We start from the raw sequence: 17,091 nt of genomic DNA on the forward strand, positions 1-17,091 counted from the left end.
CGAAGTTCACAGTTATGTATTCTTCTCTTCCTTCACGAACGTTGAACAGAGGAGATAAAAGCTCAATTGACAGTAAAAAAAAAAAAAAGTGAAGTCAATAAAATGCGTTAACTTTTATGGTTCAGGGACAGATGTTTCTGCTAATCCCTAGATTAGGTACACAGTACCTGCAACAGGGCAGGGGCAACGGGCAAAGATGAAACACGCAAAAACTAAACCCCAACAAACCTTTTTGTGAGTATCGAAGACGTTAAAAACAAGTTCCTCACGTAAGCATAGAAGTATAGACATTAAGCTCAGTCATAACAATCTTAGAATGACAAAGAAACTGCAATGTTTTTCTTCTTACAAAATTCACTCCATTAAATTCATACAACTTCCTGTAAACACGTGTTCATATATTTCTTGCTGTACAATGAAAATGGGGAGGATGGGAATGGACCCTCCATCTCAATCAACTTTAACCCGTCTGACTATGACCTACAAAGAATACTGCCCCCACTAATGTTATTCTAGAAAAATGAAGAAAAAACAAACCACACTGCATCAAGGGGTAAGAGCATCTCCTTGCCCCATATAGACTATCACTAAGGACATTTTACAAATCTAAATGAAGAAAAGAATAATTTTACAACTAGGTACCTGAATATTGGTGAAATATTGGAGAAAAATGGGATGGATTTACATTAACCGCATAAAATCGACAACCTTGCGGTGGAATACAAAAAAAGACAGCCCCTGGTTGGTGTCACAGCCTCACTCTTGTAAAAACTGGAAGGCTGGATTCTCAAGGAGCTGCTCTGCAGGTTTCACATCATTGAAGTCCTTCTCTTGCAGAGAATTAGATAGGTCATCAACCGAGAACGGAATGCTGCAGCAGGAGGGCATCAAACATTCATCAGGTTGAATATCTTCTCAAAGAAAATGTCAATGGAGACTAACGCACAACATACATGTATTTTAATTCATTACCTGGAGTTGTCATCCAACAAAAATGAATTGCTCGCAGCATCATTGGAGTCTTCCGTCATCAATATTCTCATGCTAGCAATCACCTGCCAGAATAATATAAGAATGCTGCATCTTTCAGTATGCAGTACAGATAGGAACTGTGTGCAGGTTCAAGAGGACATGACTTCAGAGAACAGTATGTATAAATTAACTAAACCTAGCAAAAAAATAGTATCAATGCCAGTAAGTGAAGTGGAAAAATAGCAAGGGTAGAAGTAGAAAAAAAAGTAAGGTATTCCTCTATAGTGAGCAAACCAAATGAAAAGAACTGAAAATATGGTTTTTTTCTTTAAACAGATACATTTATGGAACAGCACTAACTAGGGGTAAAATGTAAAGATATGAAGATTCTAGGAAAAAATTGTGTTGAAGCACAACCAGCTGTATAAGAGCTTATGAGGTATTCTCGTGTTGATCGTGAATGACACATGCTTTTTCAACAGATGAATGATAAATATTTGCATGAATGGAAAAGATGACAGTAGCTTCAAAAGCTAACAATCATAGGTAGGATGTGAACAAGAACATGCACAAGCAAGCATGAGAGAGAAATCGGTACGACCCCAGTGGCTTACATTTGTAGATACACTTTGAGTGCCATAATTTTCATCCCAATACTGCGTACATATTCTATAAAGCTGTTGTGCACTGAGCACCTGCAGATGGCAAAATGATATAGTTTCAGGGTACATCTATAACGATACACACACACAGACACACACACAGAGATATACCGGACAAAGGTCATTCGTGATATCATCATAAGAGATTCTTGATTTCTGGTGTATTACCTGTAAAAGCAAATAGCACAGGGGCATCAAATAAACTAAATACTCAAGCACAATTCCATTGGATGCCATAAATTTGAATAATTCCTGTTTGCTAATCACTTCAACACTCATAAACATGCTCAGGCTTCAGGCAAACAAGTCCATGGGTTCACAACATTCTCAGTACCTGCTAAAAGCCAACTGGAAACAATTTTATTTTCTTTTTCTGATGAACAGTGGAACATAATTTTGTTCTACCATATTAAGTTCCCTTCGGAGAACAGAGACATTGTATATACTAAATCCAGTGCCTACCACCAAATTCACAATGCAAAACCAGGATCCTCTGTCAAGTATAATTAACTTCATTACAAACAAATAGTTCCAAAGTTTCAATGTATAAGAATGCCCCATGTGATCTGGAATCGACAATATCTACTGTAACAATATTTTGAGGCTAATTAACAAGCCCCTAGATTAAAGGACAAGAACTGGTAAAATCATGCCTCAAGCAAAGACAGATGAGTTTGGTAGTAAACTGGTCAAATATTTCCCCCACAAGTCCAAAGACACAACAATTACCATAACCCACAAACAGGAAGATACATGAATGTTAGCACCTGGCACAAAACAGTTTCTCCGTGGATACACAACAGGTGTAAATATTGATCTTAAGTCAGTAATCTTTTATCTGTTATGTGATGGCCTCCAAAATGACTAATTAGCCTACAACCAAATAATCTTCCACAACTCAAGATTGACACAATTGCACAAGACATCTAATATAAAACGTACATAGAATTGCCAGCAAAACTAAAAAACGATTTTTTACATACCAAAAATCCAACAGCTTGTCTTATATGTTTAAGTTCATCCCAAGATGAGCCAGCATACTGCAAGATACATTGCCAGATTTAGTAAATGGATGTATCACAGTGTAACTATAGACCTTGTGAACAATGAGGATCTAAACATGATATATGAGATCGCTTCTTTCTCTATAATTGTCAAAGAGAATGTACCTCTTCTTTTGCTCGAGCACACCATAGCTCTAATTCAGCCAGGCCAGCCTTAACATACTCCCCATTGGTGAAGCTACAGCACTCACGACGCAGGAGAAGACTGGTACATGTACAAGAAAAAGAAAACTAATAGTAAGCTGTCATGCAGCATGAACTAGAGAGAGGCATCAGAGTTGAATAGCAGCTTTACCTATTAAAGAGTTGCATATTGATATATGAAAAAACCTGAGTAAAGATCTTCTGGACAAGAATTGAAGGAACCTGAAACACAAATAATTATTAGTGTCTTCCCCTATAAATAGTGAAGTGTCGCTGAAAGTTAAACAAGAAGAGAAACTCACATAATTCTCCTGAAATGTTTTCAAAAGAGTATTGAGGGTTTCGATAATGTTTTGCCAGTGACTGTTTACAGAGTTATTACCAAAGGATCGTCCAGACGATCTAAGCACACTTGCCCTTGTTGTTCTTGGGGCCTGTAATGATGTAAAACAAACATTAATAAAGACAACGAACTTTAAAAAGTTTGTTTAGTTAATATCTGCATTCAGTGGTAAGAATCAAACTTCCAGTATAAAATGATGATAAAACTGCAAAGAGGAGCAAGCTACTTTGGAAGTATCCATGCAACTCACCGGCATGGCTAATGCATTTACAAGCAAGAACCACTCAAGCACAACAATCTTGGATACTATGTCAAGCTATAAGTTATCCCCGGTTTTTGAACTGATACCAAACCAATATTGAATTATCATTTACCATGCGCCACTGTTTCTTTCCTTTTGGTTTCCCGTGGTTAAGGATCTAGCGTCGAACTTATTGTGCTACAGTTAGAAAAAATAAAGTAATTTGGAATTTCGAGATTCTGCATATTTGAAAAAATAAAGAAAAAGAAAAAAATCCCAAGCATCATTGTCAACCTTGGAACCAAACCACTAGCTCATGTGACTCAATTGTGAGGTGCCCACATCAGGGTACCCATAAACAACTTCTTGTGCACAATTACACTGCCCCAGCTTGACATTGTTTTTTCCTAATTTCTTGTTGTTTTCGAATCCTTGCTACTGTGAGATTTTCACCATTTTTAATCTTTTCCAATGGGTTCTCTTCTCTTAGCCACAAATAATTATAATAAGAGTAACAATAGTTATTAGTAATAGTAATAATAATAATACAGTAATAATAATAATAATAATAATAACAATAAAAAAATAAAGATAAAAAATCAACACCTAATTTCAATGGTTTGAAAGAAAGCTAAAAGGAATATTTACAGCAAGAACCATCCAACATGCAACTTAATCTTCACAAAGATAACCTCTAAAAACAAAGGAAAGAAAGATTACCAATCTGCTCGTTTGAGCTCTCATAATAAAATTCAGCATCATTTGAAAAAAAAAAAAAAAAAAAACTATAAACCTACCTGTATACAATGATTCAGTGATGTTTGCAAGTCCTTCTTCAAGTTGTCACGAATAATTCCATAGATTTTCTCCACATATGCTGTAAGCTGCTGCTTGAAAAGCAGAGCTGGGTATTTTGCCTCAACTTGGCGTACAACATCAAGTCCCCCAAGATTCGCAGAAGAACGGAATCCCTGAGAAAAAAAATGTATAAGCATTTATGCTTTCAAGCAATTCATATTCTTGAATCATAACCCCAAAAAGCCTATCAAACTCAACAAATAACATAAAAAAAGAAGCTAAGAAAAGGGCACGAAAGCCTACTTGAGTCATCCGGCCAAATAGGGACGTTGGAGGAGGTGGTTTTCTGCGGGGGGATGATCCAGCTCCCCCCGCTGCTTTTAAACTCCTTTGAAGTAAGAAAAGTAAAGAAGATGTATTTGATAGCCAGTAAGCCATATGGTCATTGTTGTCCTGATCCTGCATAAAGGATGATGCTTTACTCAAAATACAGTAGCAGTTGAGTTTCAATAGGTATCACACACTATAAGGAAAAGCCCAGTTACCTCTATTGCAGAACCTATCATCTGAATAAGGCGATCAAAAACACTAGTTCTTTCAGCCTCAAAGGATTTCCAATGGATAAGACACTTATAAATGGTGATTGCTGCAACTGGCTTTCCATGACTGAATCCAAGATTTTGCAACACACATTTTATGAGAGAATCAACACTTTCCTGCAAGAGAAAGAATCTCCATATTAGCTGGCAGAATTTAGGCTAAATTGGACAAATCATTATGCATCCAATGAGCAAATTGTTTTTCAACAGATTCTTTGTCCATAAGAGTAATTGTAAGAACATACATGTTGCTTCTCTACAAGAGATCTCCTCAATTTGCCCTCAGATTCAGCATCACTCTTTCTTGCAGATTGCGGTTCCTGGAGACAATATAAGGACTCAGAGAGGATAATAACAACTCATAGATGCAAGCAAAGATGAATGCATCCATTGACCTACACTTTTGTCTTTATGCTCTTCAACCTCATGGTGACCATTCTCTAAAGTCTGCCAAAAGAAAACAGAAACACATTAAAATAAAGAACTAAAAGCAAATTATACAGAACAACAGGAAAATCTTCCAGAAGCACAAATACCTTAGCACTGACAATTAACAAATGCTCTGACATGGGTTTTACCGGTGAATTTAACACTTGTTGACGGAGGATTTGATCTTCAGTTTCCAAGTCAGACAGTTTTTCTTCGAGCCTGACAAACAATAAATGAATGAATTTTCACTGCCAAAAAAGTAAGGGTCTTGTCCACTGACAAATTAACAAGTGCATCAACAGAGAACCTGGTATACTCGAGCTGAGAGAGCAGGATTCTTCATTAAATTAAATCAAAATATATTTTTATAGTTAACAGAAAAAAAATGAGAACCTCTGCATTGCAGTCTTCAACTGAATTATCTTATTCTCAGCATCCTCAGCTTGCTTCAGTCTTTCTTCACTGATCCTCTGTGTCTCTTCAAATTTCTTCTCTGTTTCATCAATCTTTTTCTCCAGAGAACTCACCATAGCCTATGACAGGTTACGTAGAAAAAAGACCATAAACATACAAAAGTATGTAGCATATAAAAACTATATTTAAGCTCATCTACAGTTTTCAGCTGAATATAGTCAAGTGAGTAATCTCACCTTGAGTTTTTCATTTTCAGAAGTAAGCTTCTCCAGCATTGCAGTATCAACAATTGGGACCTCCTGTATTACGGGAACTATTTCTGCAGCCCGTTTGGCAGCCTCTCTTTCCTTTATCAATAAAGCCTTGGTTTCTTTGAACTGGAGTTGAATCTCTTGCAAAGAAGATTGCAGTTTTGCATTTTCTTGAGTTTTGCTTTCCTCCATATCAGACTATAAAGACAACAAGATGCATCAAACAAGCAACTGAGATCGAATAACACCAATTACAAGATATAGAAAATAAAAGAAAAGTAGTTGAGTAACACCAATTACTGGATGTACAAATAAAAAAAAAGTAGCCAAATAATACCAATTACTGGATATAGAAAATAAAAGAGAAGTAGGCATAGTTTTCTGAAGAAAGATAGTTGAAGTAATACAAAAGACAATTCCCAACTAGCAATATGCAACCTATGAGCCTCAGATGTCCGATAAAGAAACTTAGACTGCATGACACAAACTCATTAGCATGTAAAATTTTAATTTGCAGTGTCAAAATTTTCTCTTGAGTAATAGACAAAAACTTTCAGCATTTTCTCAAACTCTGTAAAAAGCTTACCCTCATGCGTTTCTCCAGCTGAAGTCGCCATGTAAGTTCCTCGACCTGCTTCTCCAGTTTATTTTTAGCAGCTTGGAGAGCACCCGTTTCTCGTGCCGTCTGCAAGCAAGGCAGGTATAGTATTATGCTTAAAATAAATCAATCTTCAAATAACCTATGAACTATCTTTAAATTGGTACGAAGTTGAATTACTTGACCAAAGAATAGGTTGACTCATGAGATATGGGTTTAGGGGTCTCCAAATTATTTTTTGAAAAAGCTTTTCTAAATAACGAACTAAATGTAAAATCTGAAATGCTAAAAACGTACTGAACTTGTTAAAGAAGTTAGATGCCAGAAGGATCTGGAAAACAGTAATGTTAGACTGGTGTTGCTTGTGTTCCCTAAGCAAATCAAAGATATATATTTCCTTTCTTTCAGAAACGGAGCCAATACTAAGGAACCATGTTTTAATTAAACCATTAGCCTTTAGTAATGCCAACAGGGGGAAAGGGGTGGCAGTAGTTCCTTATATGAGACCTGGGCTCCAAGTATCTGAGGGTGCAAGGGGCGTATTGAGACACCTGGTAAACTGAGTTGGATGGCCTGAGTCGGGTCAGGTCATGGACTAGCCTAGAATAGAAGGGTCGGAACACCATGGTATAGAGTCCAATATAAAAAAAAATGATCTTACCATCTTAAGTTTGCGTAGCTCTTTTCTTGCCACTCTTCCTCTCCATGCACATTGTGTGGTGATTGCAGCTTTCTTTAACCTCATGTAGTGTAAACGAGCCAAGTATTGGCGGCACCAACTCTGGCATAAAGAATTTGAGTACTCATTAAAGTGGATAGGAAGATAACCTCATATAAGTGAACCATTACAAATACTGCTAAAAAATGTTGGTTGCCCATTGTGATCCAACAGTTTAACCCCTAAAACAGAAAATTATGAATTTATCCATAAACAAGCTCTACCTGGATAATAGTTGCAGTTTTAGTTTGACGCCTGGACTTCAACTCATTACGAGCAGCCGTCCCACGCAAACCAGATTGAATTGTAACAGCAGAAGAAAGCAATTGGTTGTAAGCTTTTCTTGCAAGATGCATACGTAGATCTTTTTGGATCCTGAGACAGGCAGCTTCTCTCCGCATATCCTCATAAAGTTTACGTACGAGTTGTCCTGAAATTAGAGATAATATGAACGCATGTACAAGTAGAAGGAAGAAAGAAGTGAAAGTTCATATCCAACAATACATGAATCTCCTATAACAAACTTTAAAATGTAAGATACCTCTGCATACAGCTTGAATCTGTATTGTAGATCTCCGCAACAAAACAAACATTTTGCGGGCCAAATGGGAACGAACTTTTCTTTGGATGATGGCAGCTGATCTTCCCAAAACTTCACTCCTTCGGCCATCTAATTCAGCCATCTGACCAGCCCGAAGAAACACCTTTGTTTTACCTATCTGCAGATTCAAGTCTAATGATCAGACAACTCAACTGATTCCACTTTTATACAACATATTACTCCCTACAAATTGGCTTTGATACCATTCCAAGCAATTACCTGATAGCCTCTAAGACCAGCCTTCTCTAGCAACCTTCTAGCAGCAGTGACCTCATCACAGCTGATATCGAGAAGAAAAAAAAAATAACTTCAAAAAAAGAGTCAAATAGCATTTAGGTAGTGGTTCTAAATGCTGAAAACCAATGTCACTCAGCTACCTTCCATCCAAAACTTCAGGAGCAAGGATCCCAAAACGGTCGACAAATTCCACAAATGTACGTCTTGTTGGGTAACCTGCACAGCTTATCCTTATTGCCTCCATGACACCCTATTGTTAGATGAACGGGAAGTTATGACCAATAGGACTATGAGCAAAAGCCACACAGCAAAACCAAGATGCAATCCTGAATAACATAGATAAGAACCCTCTTACCCCACATCGGAGCTGTTGTAGAACATTATAATTTTCAAAAATTGCTGGCTTCAAAAGATTATTAGGTTTTACACAACGAATATAGTGTGGCTCAGTGGCACTCAGAGTCTCTAACAGAGATTGCAGTTGTTGCTGCATGGACACAAGAAATGGTTTAATGATGTAAAGTAGAGTGACATCTAAGCCAACTGGAAGAACAACAGTAACTGACCTTAAACCTTGCGCCTATTGATGCAAATTTAGTTGCTTTTGCTGCATCCTCCACTGGTGGAAAAAGACTGGACACAAAGGAACACTTTGAAGCACTCAAGAGTGCTTGGTGCTCAGCAACAACATAGTCTTTGTTCTTGTCCAGGAATAACTCTGTTTGGTAAGTGACCTGCAAAATATTAACTATTTCTAAGTGAGAATGCATTCAAAATTTTGACACAGGAATTTTATATAATAAGAAGGTGCAGCTCTGGACAGAAGGGACTTACATCGCCAGCATAATGAGAAATAGTGAAGTCAGTGCGTGCCAATTTTGGCTTGCTAAAGCGCCTGTGGTTCTTAAAAGTCTGGTATAGCTTTTGGGAAAATGTTTCATGCGTTGAACGTGGAAACATACTACAAACAAAGAAAAGACAAATCCATCTCTTAGCAAAAAAATTATAAAAGAGAAAAGCATCAATTGTTGAGTTCTATATTGCAAAGCTGAACTACCAAGCTTCATCCAGAAGTGCAATTATTCCGCCAGGCTTCTGCAGGAAATGAAAGGAATCATTAGGAAAGAAAACATGAACTACATTCAGAACCACACTTAACAATCAGGTGGCCTCTATGATCTACACACACACACACACACACACACACACACACACATATTATATATTTAGCAATCAAAACAGCTTCACATGCTAGTATTGCTGTATGAACAGGTGTTCACTGAATCATCCCAACTCTTAACATGATACATTGAACAGCTACTTCTTCATGAAAAATAAATCACTAGGACGCTCAACTACTATTCCAACACAGAAGAAAAAAAAAAGAAAAAAGTGCACCTTTTCAATTAGATCTAAAACATCTTGGTTATCAACGAAGTCGATATAGCTCCAATCGATTTCCTCTTTTGTATATTCTTCTTGCTCCATTTTAAAAACATGCTGTTTCATGTAAGACATAAGTATGTATCAGTGTACTCTTAAGTTGTGTTACATCATCACAGGACCTCATCAAGAAACAAAAAGGAATTCAGGAAAACCTGATTGAAATGCTGCTGAAGTTTCTCATTGGTCAGATTGATGCAAAACTGCTCAAAACTGCACAGGACCAAACCACAAATGGAATGAATCTGAGAACAAGTCACATGTCTAAAACATATCATGGTAACTACCATAATTGATACTAAAAAATGATTTAATTCCCAAAAATGCTCACAAAAAGCATATAGACTTCTTTAAAGGTTCAGCAAGATTTGCAAGGAAAATAGAACATTAGGCACTGCGGATCAAGAGAACCAAATATAGCATACTGTTTGGCTGATTCCTGAAATTCCAGCTAAGACTCTGAATATGACTTGTTTAAGCAGATAGGCCTCCATGAGAAGTCTAAAGAATGTCGATTTTCCACAAGTCTCTATGACGATTCTGTGCTTCAAACAAGATATGAGCATCTCTTGGAAGTTGGAACAATGTCCAGACACCAGCCAACTCTCTAGCAGAGGAATAGACATGGCTTTTGTGTTTACTCATGTTTCACAATCAATAGTATGGGACATTTGCCAAAATTTTGGTTACCTTAACAAGGAGATTAAAATAGAAGAATGTTTACCAATATACCATATATTCTAGTCATGTAACATAGCAAAGCTTATTTGAAGTAATCACATGAACCTTGGTTTATCTTATAAACCACGTTATTGCTATTTGAGATTTAATTCCATTGTTCTAGAAACAGCTGAATAAGATCTCATTCCATTGTTCTTGCTACAGAAAGCCATATCTCCCTTTACTATGGGTGAAGTACACTTCCCCTGACATAAAAGCACAGGGTTTCCATGCAGTTTGGGAAGAACTTGACCTCATAAAATGATGAACACAAAAAGCGTACCAGTTAAGCACCTGTTTGTCTTGAAACTCTCAAAACCATAAATATCCAGCACTCCTATTAAGACTTTTGAATCAGGATCCTGACCAATTGAAGAGTTTATTTTGTTTACAAGCCTGCAACAAGGTTGAGGAATTGAACAGTTAAGTCAAACCCAAGAGGAGCAGATTCAAAATGAATCAAAACAAAAAAAAAAAAAAAAAAAAAACAGATCCAAAACATCTTCAAAATAAGCAAATCCAACAGAGAATAAATACCCTCATGGTAATATCTCAAAGGAAAAGCTGAGCATACCAATTTCTTTTTAAAATATTAGGAAGTTCAATCGAATAATGAAAATAAATAGCAGGGAGAAGACCCCAAGATAATCGTACCAGTCAAATAATCGTGAATATACAATTTTTGCCAAAGCATCTCTACTTAAAGTTGCAGCTTCTGGGTCAAGATTTTTTGTAATGCTCTCATCACGTGTAACAATCACTCGCTTGCACAAGGAATCTTCTAGAGCCTTCTCATCACACCTGTACAAAGTTCAAGGGAACTGGAATTACACATTTGAACATGAAACACACTGGAAGAGGACAAAACATTAAATGAAATGGGCATTTACATGAAAAGCTCAGCAGCAGTCTTAAGATGGAAGCAGGACTTTTCATCTTTCGGCTCCGAAGAATCATTTTCTGTCCCCTTTGCAAATTCAATATTTCCTAAATGAAGAATAGCAGCCACAACTCGAAAAATAGCATCCTGAGCAACAAAAAAAAAAAGAGTGTGTGAGTGTGCTAGTCAGACTTAACAACAGCAAAAAGTGGCAACTTTCTTTGAGTTAAACAAAAGTTGTACCTGGTCCTCATAACTGATTCCTACAACTTCCATTGCCCTCCTTGTAGCTTGATATTCTTTAGCATCATCTATCTCATCAAGTTCATAGCAATTTGACTGATTTAGATAATGAAAAGTTCGTGGATTTCCCAATTTGTACTTCTCAATATCCTGTCAGCAGCAAAATAATACATGAGAGGCTTTTCTTGTAATTTTTTAAGGGAGAATAATCTCACAGGGGCTAACATGAGGAAAAGTCATGTACTTATTAGTTTCAATTTTGGGATGGACCTAGACCTAGTTTTAACAAATTTAAAAGCTTCAATTGCTGTCTCCAGTTAATTTTAGTCTGGCGACTGAACAAAGTACCTTGAAAATGGGAAAAATCACATGCTTTGTACCCTAGCAGAACCTCTAAACCACAGAACGAGTGTAATACAAAGCAGAAAAGAAACAATTCAGAGGAACCAACCTCTGTTGGTGCAGCACAAAGCATATAGAAACAATGGTAATTTCTCTCTGGATCAGACACTTGACAAACACGGGATCTTTCGAGCAAGTAAGTTCTGATGGCAGCTCCAGAAATCCTTCGCCTCTGGTCAAACTGAATCTCAACAAACTTTCCAAAACGGCTGCATCAATTAAGAAAAATGTTAAACAACAGAATTTAAAGAAAAAAGGAAAGCAGAAAAAAATCAAAACATGAACTCTGAAACACTACACCTCGAGTTATTGTTTCTGACAGTTTTGGCATTTCCAAATGCTTCCAGAACTGGATTGGACTGCAATGTGGAAAATGAACAATTTGGAGTTTCACTAATAAAACTACTTAAAAAGAGTTAGAATGACATGATTTTTAAGGGAAATTTGATAAAAACTGACTTCCAGGACTTGTTGCTCCACAGTTCGGCCCTCAGAAACTGCTCTTCCACCCATGTAAGCCAGGTAGCGCATTAGCATTTTTGTGCTTTCTGTCTTACCTGCCCCACTTTCACCACTAACTAGAATTGATTGACTTATTCCTTCATTAATCATCAATCTGCAATCACAGGCATAATTTTCTTTTCCCAGTTATCCAAAAGTATCTATCAATCTTGAATTACTTGCAATTACAGGGTAAAAGAATACCTATATGCAGCATCTGCAATGGCAAAAGGATGAGGATTCAGCTCGCCCAAAGCTGCCCCTTTATATTGTTCCATCATGTGACTGTCATATAGGTGAGGTAGTCTTCTAAAAGGATTCACCGCAATCAAAATATTTCCAGTGTATGTCTGAGATGCAGTTTTAGGTCCATCAGAAGACAAAATAAAAAAAAAAAAAAACTAAGAGCAAATACTAAGTTCAACCTAGGGCTTACAGTTCGACTTTTTTTTTTAATGGCAGGACTTACAGTTCAAATGCAATCCAAAATGCATAAATAACTTTTTTCAAAAAATAAGAGCATTTAATACAAAAAAACAAATATCATATCCCTTCGGCGAAGCATCTTAATCCATAAAAGCTCAATTAGTGGGCCTCTTTGGATAAAAGGTGACTCCAGTTATAATAAGCTGGAGTGAAGAGGAAATCAAGCTGCCTTGGAGACATTGGCAGATCTTCCACAAGATCATGGACCTCGTTTCTGATTAAAATTGTGTTAGGACAAATTTACCTAGATCAGTCAATCATATTCCCAATTACCATATTCCCACTTTCAGAATGCTGTAGTAGCACATAATAGTAAATGGCATCATCACATTACTTGTAATGTCCAACATGTCTTGAATTTGGGGGACATTATGGATGTCATGTAAAGCCTAAGCTGCAGACAGTGATGTGTTACAGAAGTTTACAGACATTGCACGCCAAACATGTGATGCATATCATGTGGGGTTTCCATAATGCCACCACTGCCTTACAGGATGTGAATGCCAACTCTCTATGAATTATATTCACAAGGAAAAGACTTACATATATTTCATTCATGTCATATCTTGATCTCAGATTCTGTAAAAGTCCTGGCTCATGCAAATAAGCTAATTTTGTCATATCATCCACCCCACAAGGTGGTACCTCAGTATCTTTAGCACAAATTTTGGAAGCATGAGCAACGACCTGCAGGCAAACAATAATCATTTGCCATGAATACTATAAGAGCTTCCACCAAAGGAAAATGGAGACTTAGAAACATTATTTATGAATACAAAAATAAAGCAGTAGTAATGGATAACATCCACAGCTTTACTCCCTATATAATAAATGACATACTTCAGACTATGAACACAGGACAAGGAACATAGCAAACAACATACTGTCTTTTCATTTGTACACTGGATCTTGACATCTTCACCATTGACCTCCAAAATCTCTCCATCTATCCAGGCAACCTCTGGATCCTCCACCCAAACCTGAGCGCCTACCACTATATTGAGCTGAGTGGTCTGCATATTTCGCCATGCCAACCAAATAAGTAAGATAATAACAACTTCCCTCGAGTTTTTGTAAGTAGCCTTAAGTTTTTGTGAACATAAAGAAGTGAAGGGTCAAGGAGAACTACTATAACCTACAGATACATCTTTTAACAGATCTCAAGATAGTGAAGAAGAATCTACAATTTGACAAGCACATGTTTATAATTGAAACAAGATGAACAGAGTAGATATAAACTCTTATTTTTCCCAATTGAGAACATTTCCAATAAAATCTGCGCATAAAGGATCACCAGGGTTTGATTTATCTGAAACTGAACACAACTATAACTTATATAGTAAAATAATTAACTATTGATGAACTTTATGGGTAGACACAAAAAAAAAGTCCTCCAGTAATTTGAAAAAGGAGTCATGCCTAATACATACGTCTAATGATCCTAAAATTCACACAGTAAGTCAAATTTGGGGACATTATACATTCATGATATCAGACTTATACAAGGGGGCAGACATGCACGAGAAAAAGGAGTAGGACACAATGGGAAGTAAGTCTCAGTCAACACACTGCTGTGAGGAAGCTCTGTTTCTGCCCAAGGAATGACGCAGATGATTGGTTCCATTGGCATCTCAATCCAGGACAATGTGTTTGAGCACTAATATCTTCGATACTTCTAACAGGCTCTGACTTGGCCTCTGTGGAATCATCCATACAAAAGAAAGCAGAGGAGAAAACAAGAATCTTCTCATGCAATCCCAGGTTGTATCTCTACCACCTGCTAGCTCGTGGTACCTCTTGAGATACTGCCAACATTCAATTTGATCCATTTATCAGGTGGAGGATCTTAAACCCTATTTCTTCTTTAAGAATAATAACATATCCCATCATTTTAAGACCAAACGAACAAAAAAGGTTAAGAGGTACATAAAATAGTCGCTTCGGGTGTCTAATCTACTCCCCGTATACTACACACCGAGTGAAGATTATCACCAATAAGAGAAAAAACAGAATTGAGTAGTCAAGGAATGAGAAAAGGAAAAATGTCAGTCAGATAAAATGGCATGAATCATAATTCACGAATGGAAAGCTGCCCGCAGAAAGCACTCTTTCTCAATAAAATAAAATAAAATAAAAGCTGCCAGCAGCATCCATAACAGCTTGGAAACGATTTATTAAAATCATTTGTGATTTATTAAATCAGTCGATCGTAGAATATTCAAGGATTTTGATAACACAAGACGGAAGTAAAAAGTAAAAAAAGCAAAAAACATAGAAATACAGGAACTATCATCGAGAACAAAGACAATGTTGCATCAATCTGATTGAAGACAAAAATCGAACTAAATCACTTAGCTCGACCTGATCTATCTCATGGCTTGTTAACAATGTCCAACTAATATGAAAATAAGAAAGAGGATATTTTATCTTCATGAACCAAATTGGTGCAAGTAGAAAGACACCCAATCAGTCTCCAACACACACGACGAACAAATTACTAAACCGGATGGGTAACACTATAAAATCGGTTGCATTTACCTCAAAATTGCACCAATCCATCCCGAGGAAAAGAACATATAAAATGAGCCAAAACAAAACAAAAATGAGCCAAAAAACTCAAGCAAACCATACCATTTCGAATTCGATCTGATCAGAACTGCCGCCACAACGTGATCCGCCGTAAATCAACCCGTTTGCCCCAAAGATTGCAACTCATAACCTCTGCAATTTCGCAAGATGTAGTCCTCCCTGCTAAATTCCCTTGCTTTGCCAAGAAACAATGCTGGCGAGGAGAAAGAGAGAGAAAGGCGACCAAGAGAGCCTCTCTGTTTTTCTATTTAGTATATTCTATATCTTCTTCCAGAATAATGTACACCGGCCGGAGGGCTACCCTCTCCCTTTCCCTTAAATTTCCTAATATTCCTTCTACAACTTGATTCTATCGATTTTCTACAGATTTACGCCTCTTGCGCTGTTCAAATGGAAAATGTTGCAGAGTCTCAGCTTCAATCCCCCACCAGTCCGATCGCCGTAAACCGGCCTGTGTGAAGACCAAAACCCTGCTGCAACCTTTTCACCCTTTCTCCGCCTCCCAGACCAAAACAAAAACACAGACGTAATTAATTTTAAATTAGGCATTTTCCGTAAATGTCCTTAATTGTTAAGGCAATTGCCACCGGATGCCCTCTTTCCATTTATTAAAAAAAAAACTGAAAAAGTGCAAGAAAATTATCCCGGCTGGTAGCCTGTACGGCGACAAAGCGTTTCCGGTTTTGCCATTGACTCTTCATTTATTTTAGCTACTTACCACTAACTCACCATTCGTTAACAATTTAATTTTAGGTTAATTCAACTCACTTTTAAACGCTAACAAACTATTAACGTGAGAAGCATGTGCTGCGCGTATCCGGGTCCACTAACATGACTGCCCCCAAAACCGGGGACCAGATGATGCATCATCATTGCATAGTTATTTTACTGCGTCAATCGAGGCATAATTGATTCCCAGATTGAGATGATGTTCGATCGATGACGTGGGCTCAGGATCCGGCTTCTCCTGGGCTTCTTTCACAATGAGCTCTCCACACCTCCGTCGCCTGGATAACGTGTCGAATGAACTGAGATCTTTGAACAGCAGGCAGCAGCACCGTTGGTTTTCGACCAGAAAGGTTTTGATACCAAAACCAAACAAGATGGTGAATTGAACGAAAGATGGTTATTCTTTATTTATTCTATCTTCTGGCCTAAGCAATGCGGCGCATCACCCTGTACACTGTTTCATCCATTTTCCAGTCTTTGCTTTCAGTGGGGTGGATTGGGCAGGAAACCGAAGGTAAAAGATTTGGCTTGCAAGCTTCATCCAGCTTCAATGGAGGAAAAGGACACATTTGTCACTCCACAGATAACTGGAGGAAAGAATTGTTCGTCATCGGCAACACCCTCTTTGGCCGTTACCCAGAAACAGTTGGGAGTAAAGAGAATCGAAACTTGAATGGTTTTTACTTTTTAAAGGGGACTCCCACCGTACGACAAGAAAATATTTTCAGCAGAGAAGAACTGAACAAGAAATCAAGAGCTTTAATTTTTTTTAAAGAATGAGTCAAATGAGGTGGATCGGAACGGGTAAGGGTAGATTAGTAAATTAATACAATGAAGCATTTCCGCGTTGACGTATTACGTCTGAGCCAAAATGGTTTATCCTTACACCAGATCTGCACCGTCACAGGGAGAAGTTCCACAAAAATCTCGTGAGTCTTTTTCTAATCGAACACGTAACTGGAATCGCACGGTGCAGGATAACGGATCGGAAGGGATCAAGAGCTGCGGGTCCCACTGACGGTGACGA

General features: G+C 37.5%; 1 protein-coding gene across 2 annotated transcripts; it reads right to left on the reverse strand.

Moving 5' to 3' along the window:
- Positions 1 to 551: 551 nt before the first annotated feature.
- On the reverse strand, positions 552 to 15,826 carry LOC137962263 (myosin-8-like). Of its 2 annotated transcripts, XM_068809030.1 has the most exons (39): positions 15,378 to 15,826; positions 13,631 to 13,759; positions 13,290 to 13,433; positions 12,465 to 12,610; positions 12,219 to 12,375; positions 12,060 to 12,118; positions 11,809 to 11,968; positions 11,358 to 11,507; positions 11,125 to 11,261; positions 10,889 to 11,035; positions 10,529 to 10,630; positions 9,670 to 9,727; positions 9,470 to 9,571; positions 9,129 to 9,166; positions 8,906 to 9,032; positions 8,638 to 8,805; positions 8,427 to 8,558; positions 8,212 to 8,321; positions 8,054 to 8,114; positions 7,775 to 7,952; positions 7,458 to 7,663; positions 7,177 to 7,296; positions 6,504 to 6,602; positions 5,903 to 6,115; positions 5,646 to 5,785; positions 5,360 to 5,471; positions 5,223 to 5,270; positions 5,069 to 5,143; positions 4,770 to 4,940; positions 4,528 to 4,683; positions 4,224 to 4,397; positions 3,145 to 3,276; positions 2,994 to 3,064; positions 2,804 to 2,903; positions 2,618 to 2,674; positions 1,746 to 1,802; positions 1,587 to 1,667; positions 973 to 1,055; positions 552 to 871 (listed from the first exon to the last, which is right to left on the reverse strand). In XM_068809030.1, exons 1-39 carry the CDS (start codon positions 15,378 to 15,380, stop codon positions 757 to 759), a joined length of 4,518 nt encoding a protein of 1,505 aa, XP_068665131.1. In that variant the 5' UTR covers positions 15,381 to 15,826; the 3' UTR covers positions 552 to 756. The 2 variants fall into 2 exon arrangements, with proteins under 2 accessions (XP_068665131.1, XP_068665130.1); XM_068809029.1 differs by lacking the exon at positions 15,378 to 15,826 and having other exon boundaries at positions 13,631 to 13,765.
- Between the last annotated feature and the right edge of the window lie 1,265 nt (positions 15,827 to 17,091).

Source organism: Aristolochia californica, unplaced genomic scaffold, assembly GCF_029961685.1.
Source record: "Aristolochia californica isolate CCGP_79_NKW_82.1479 unplaced genomic scaffold, dmAriCali1.0.hap1 SCAF_4, whole genome shotgun sequence".
NCBI lineage: Eukaryota > Viridiplantae > Streptophyta > Magnoliopsida > Piperales > Aristolochiaceae > Aristolochia > Aristolochia californica.

Excerpts from the sequence above, each read along its gene's own strand:
- LOC137962263 (XM_068809029.1), bottom strand. The coding sequence starts at position 13,765 with ATGCAGACCACTCAGCTCAATATAGTGGTAGGCGCTCAGGTTTGGGTG. Across the intron at positions 11,508-11,808 it reads TTTGTGCTGCACCAACAGAG|GATATTGAGAAGTACAAATT; the intron begins GTTGGTTCCTCT and ends TGCTGCTGACAG. Across the intron at positions 4,941-5,068 it reads CTCTTGTAGAGAAGCAACAT|GAAAGTGTTGATTCTCTCAT; the intron begins GTATGTTCTTAC and ends TTTCTCTTGCAG.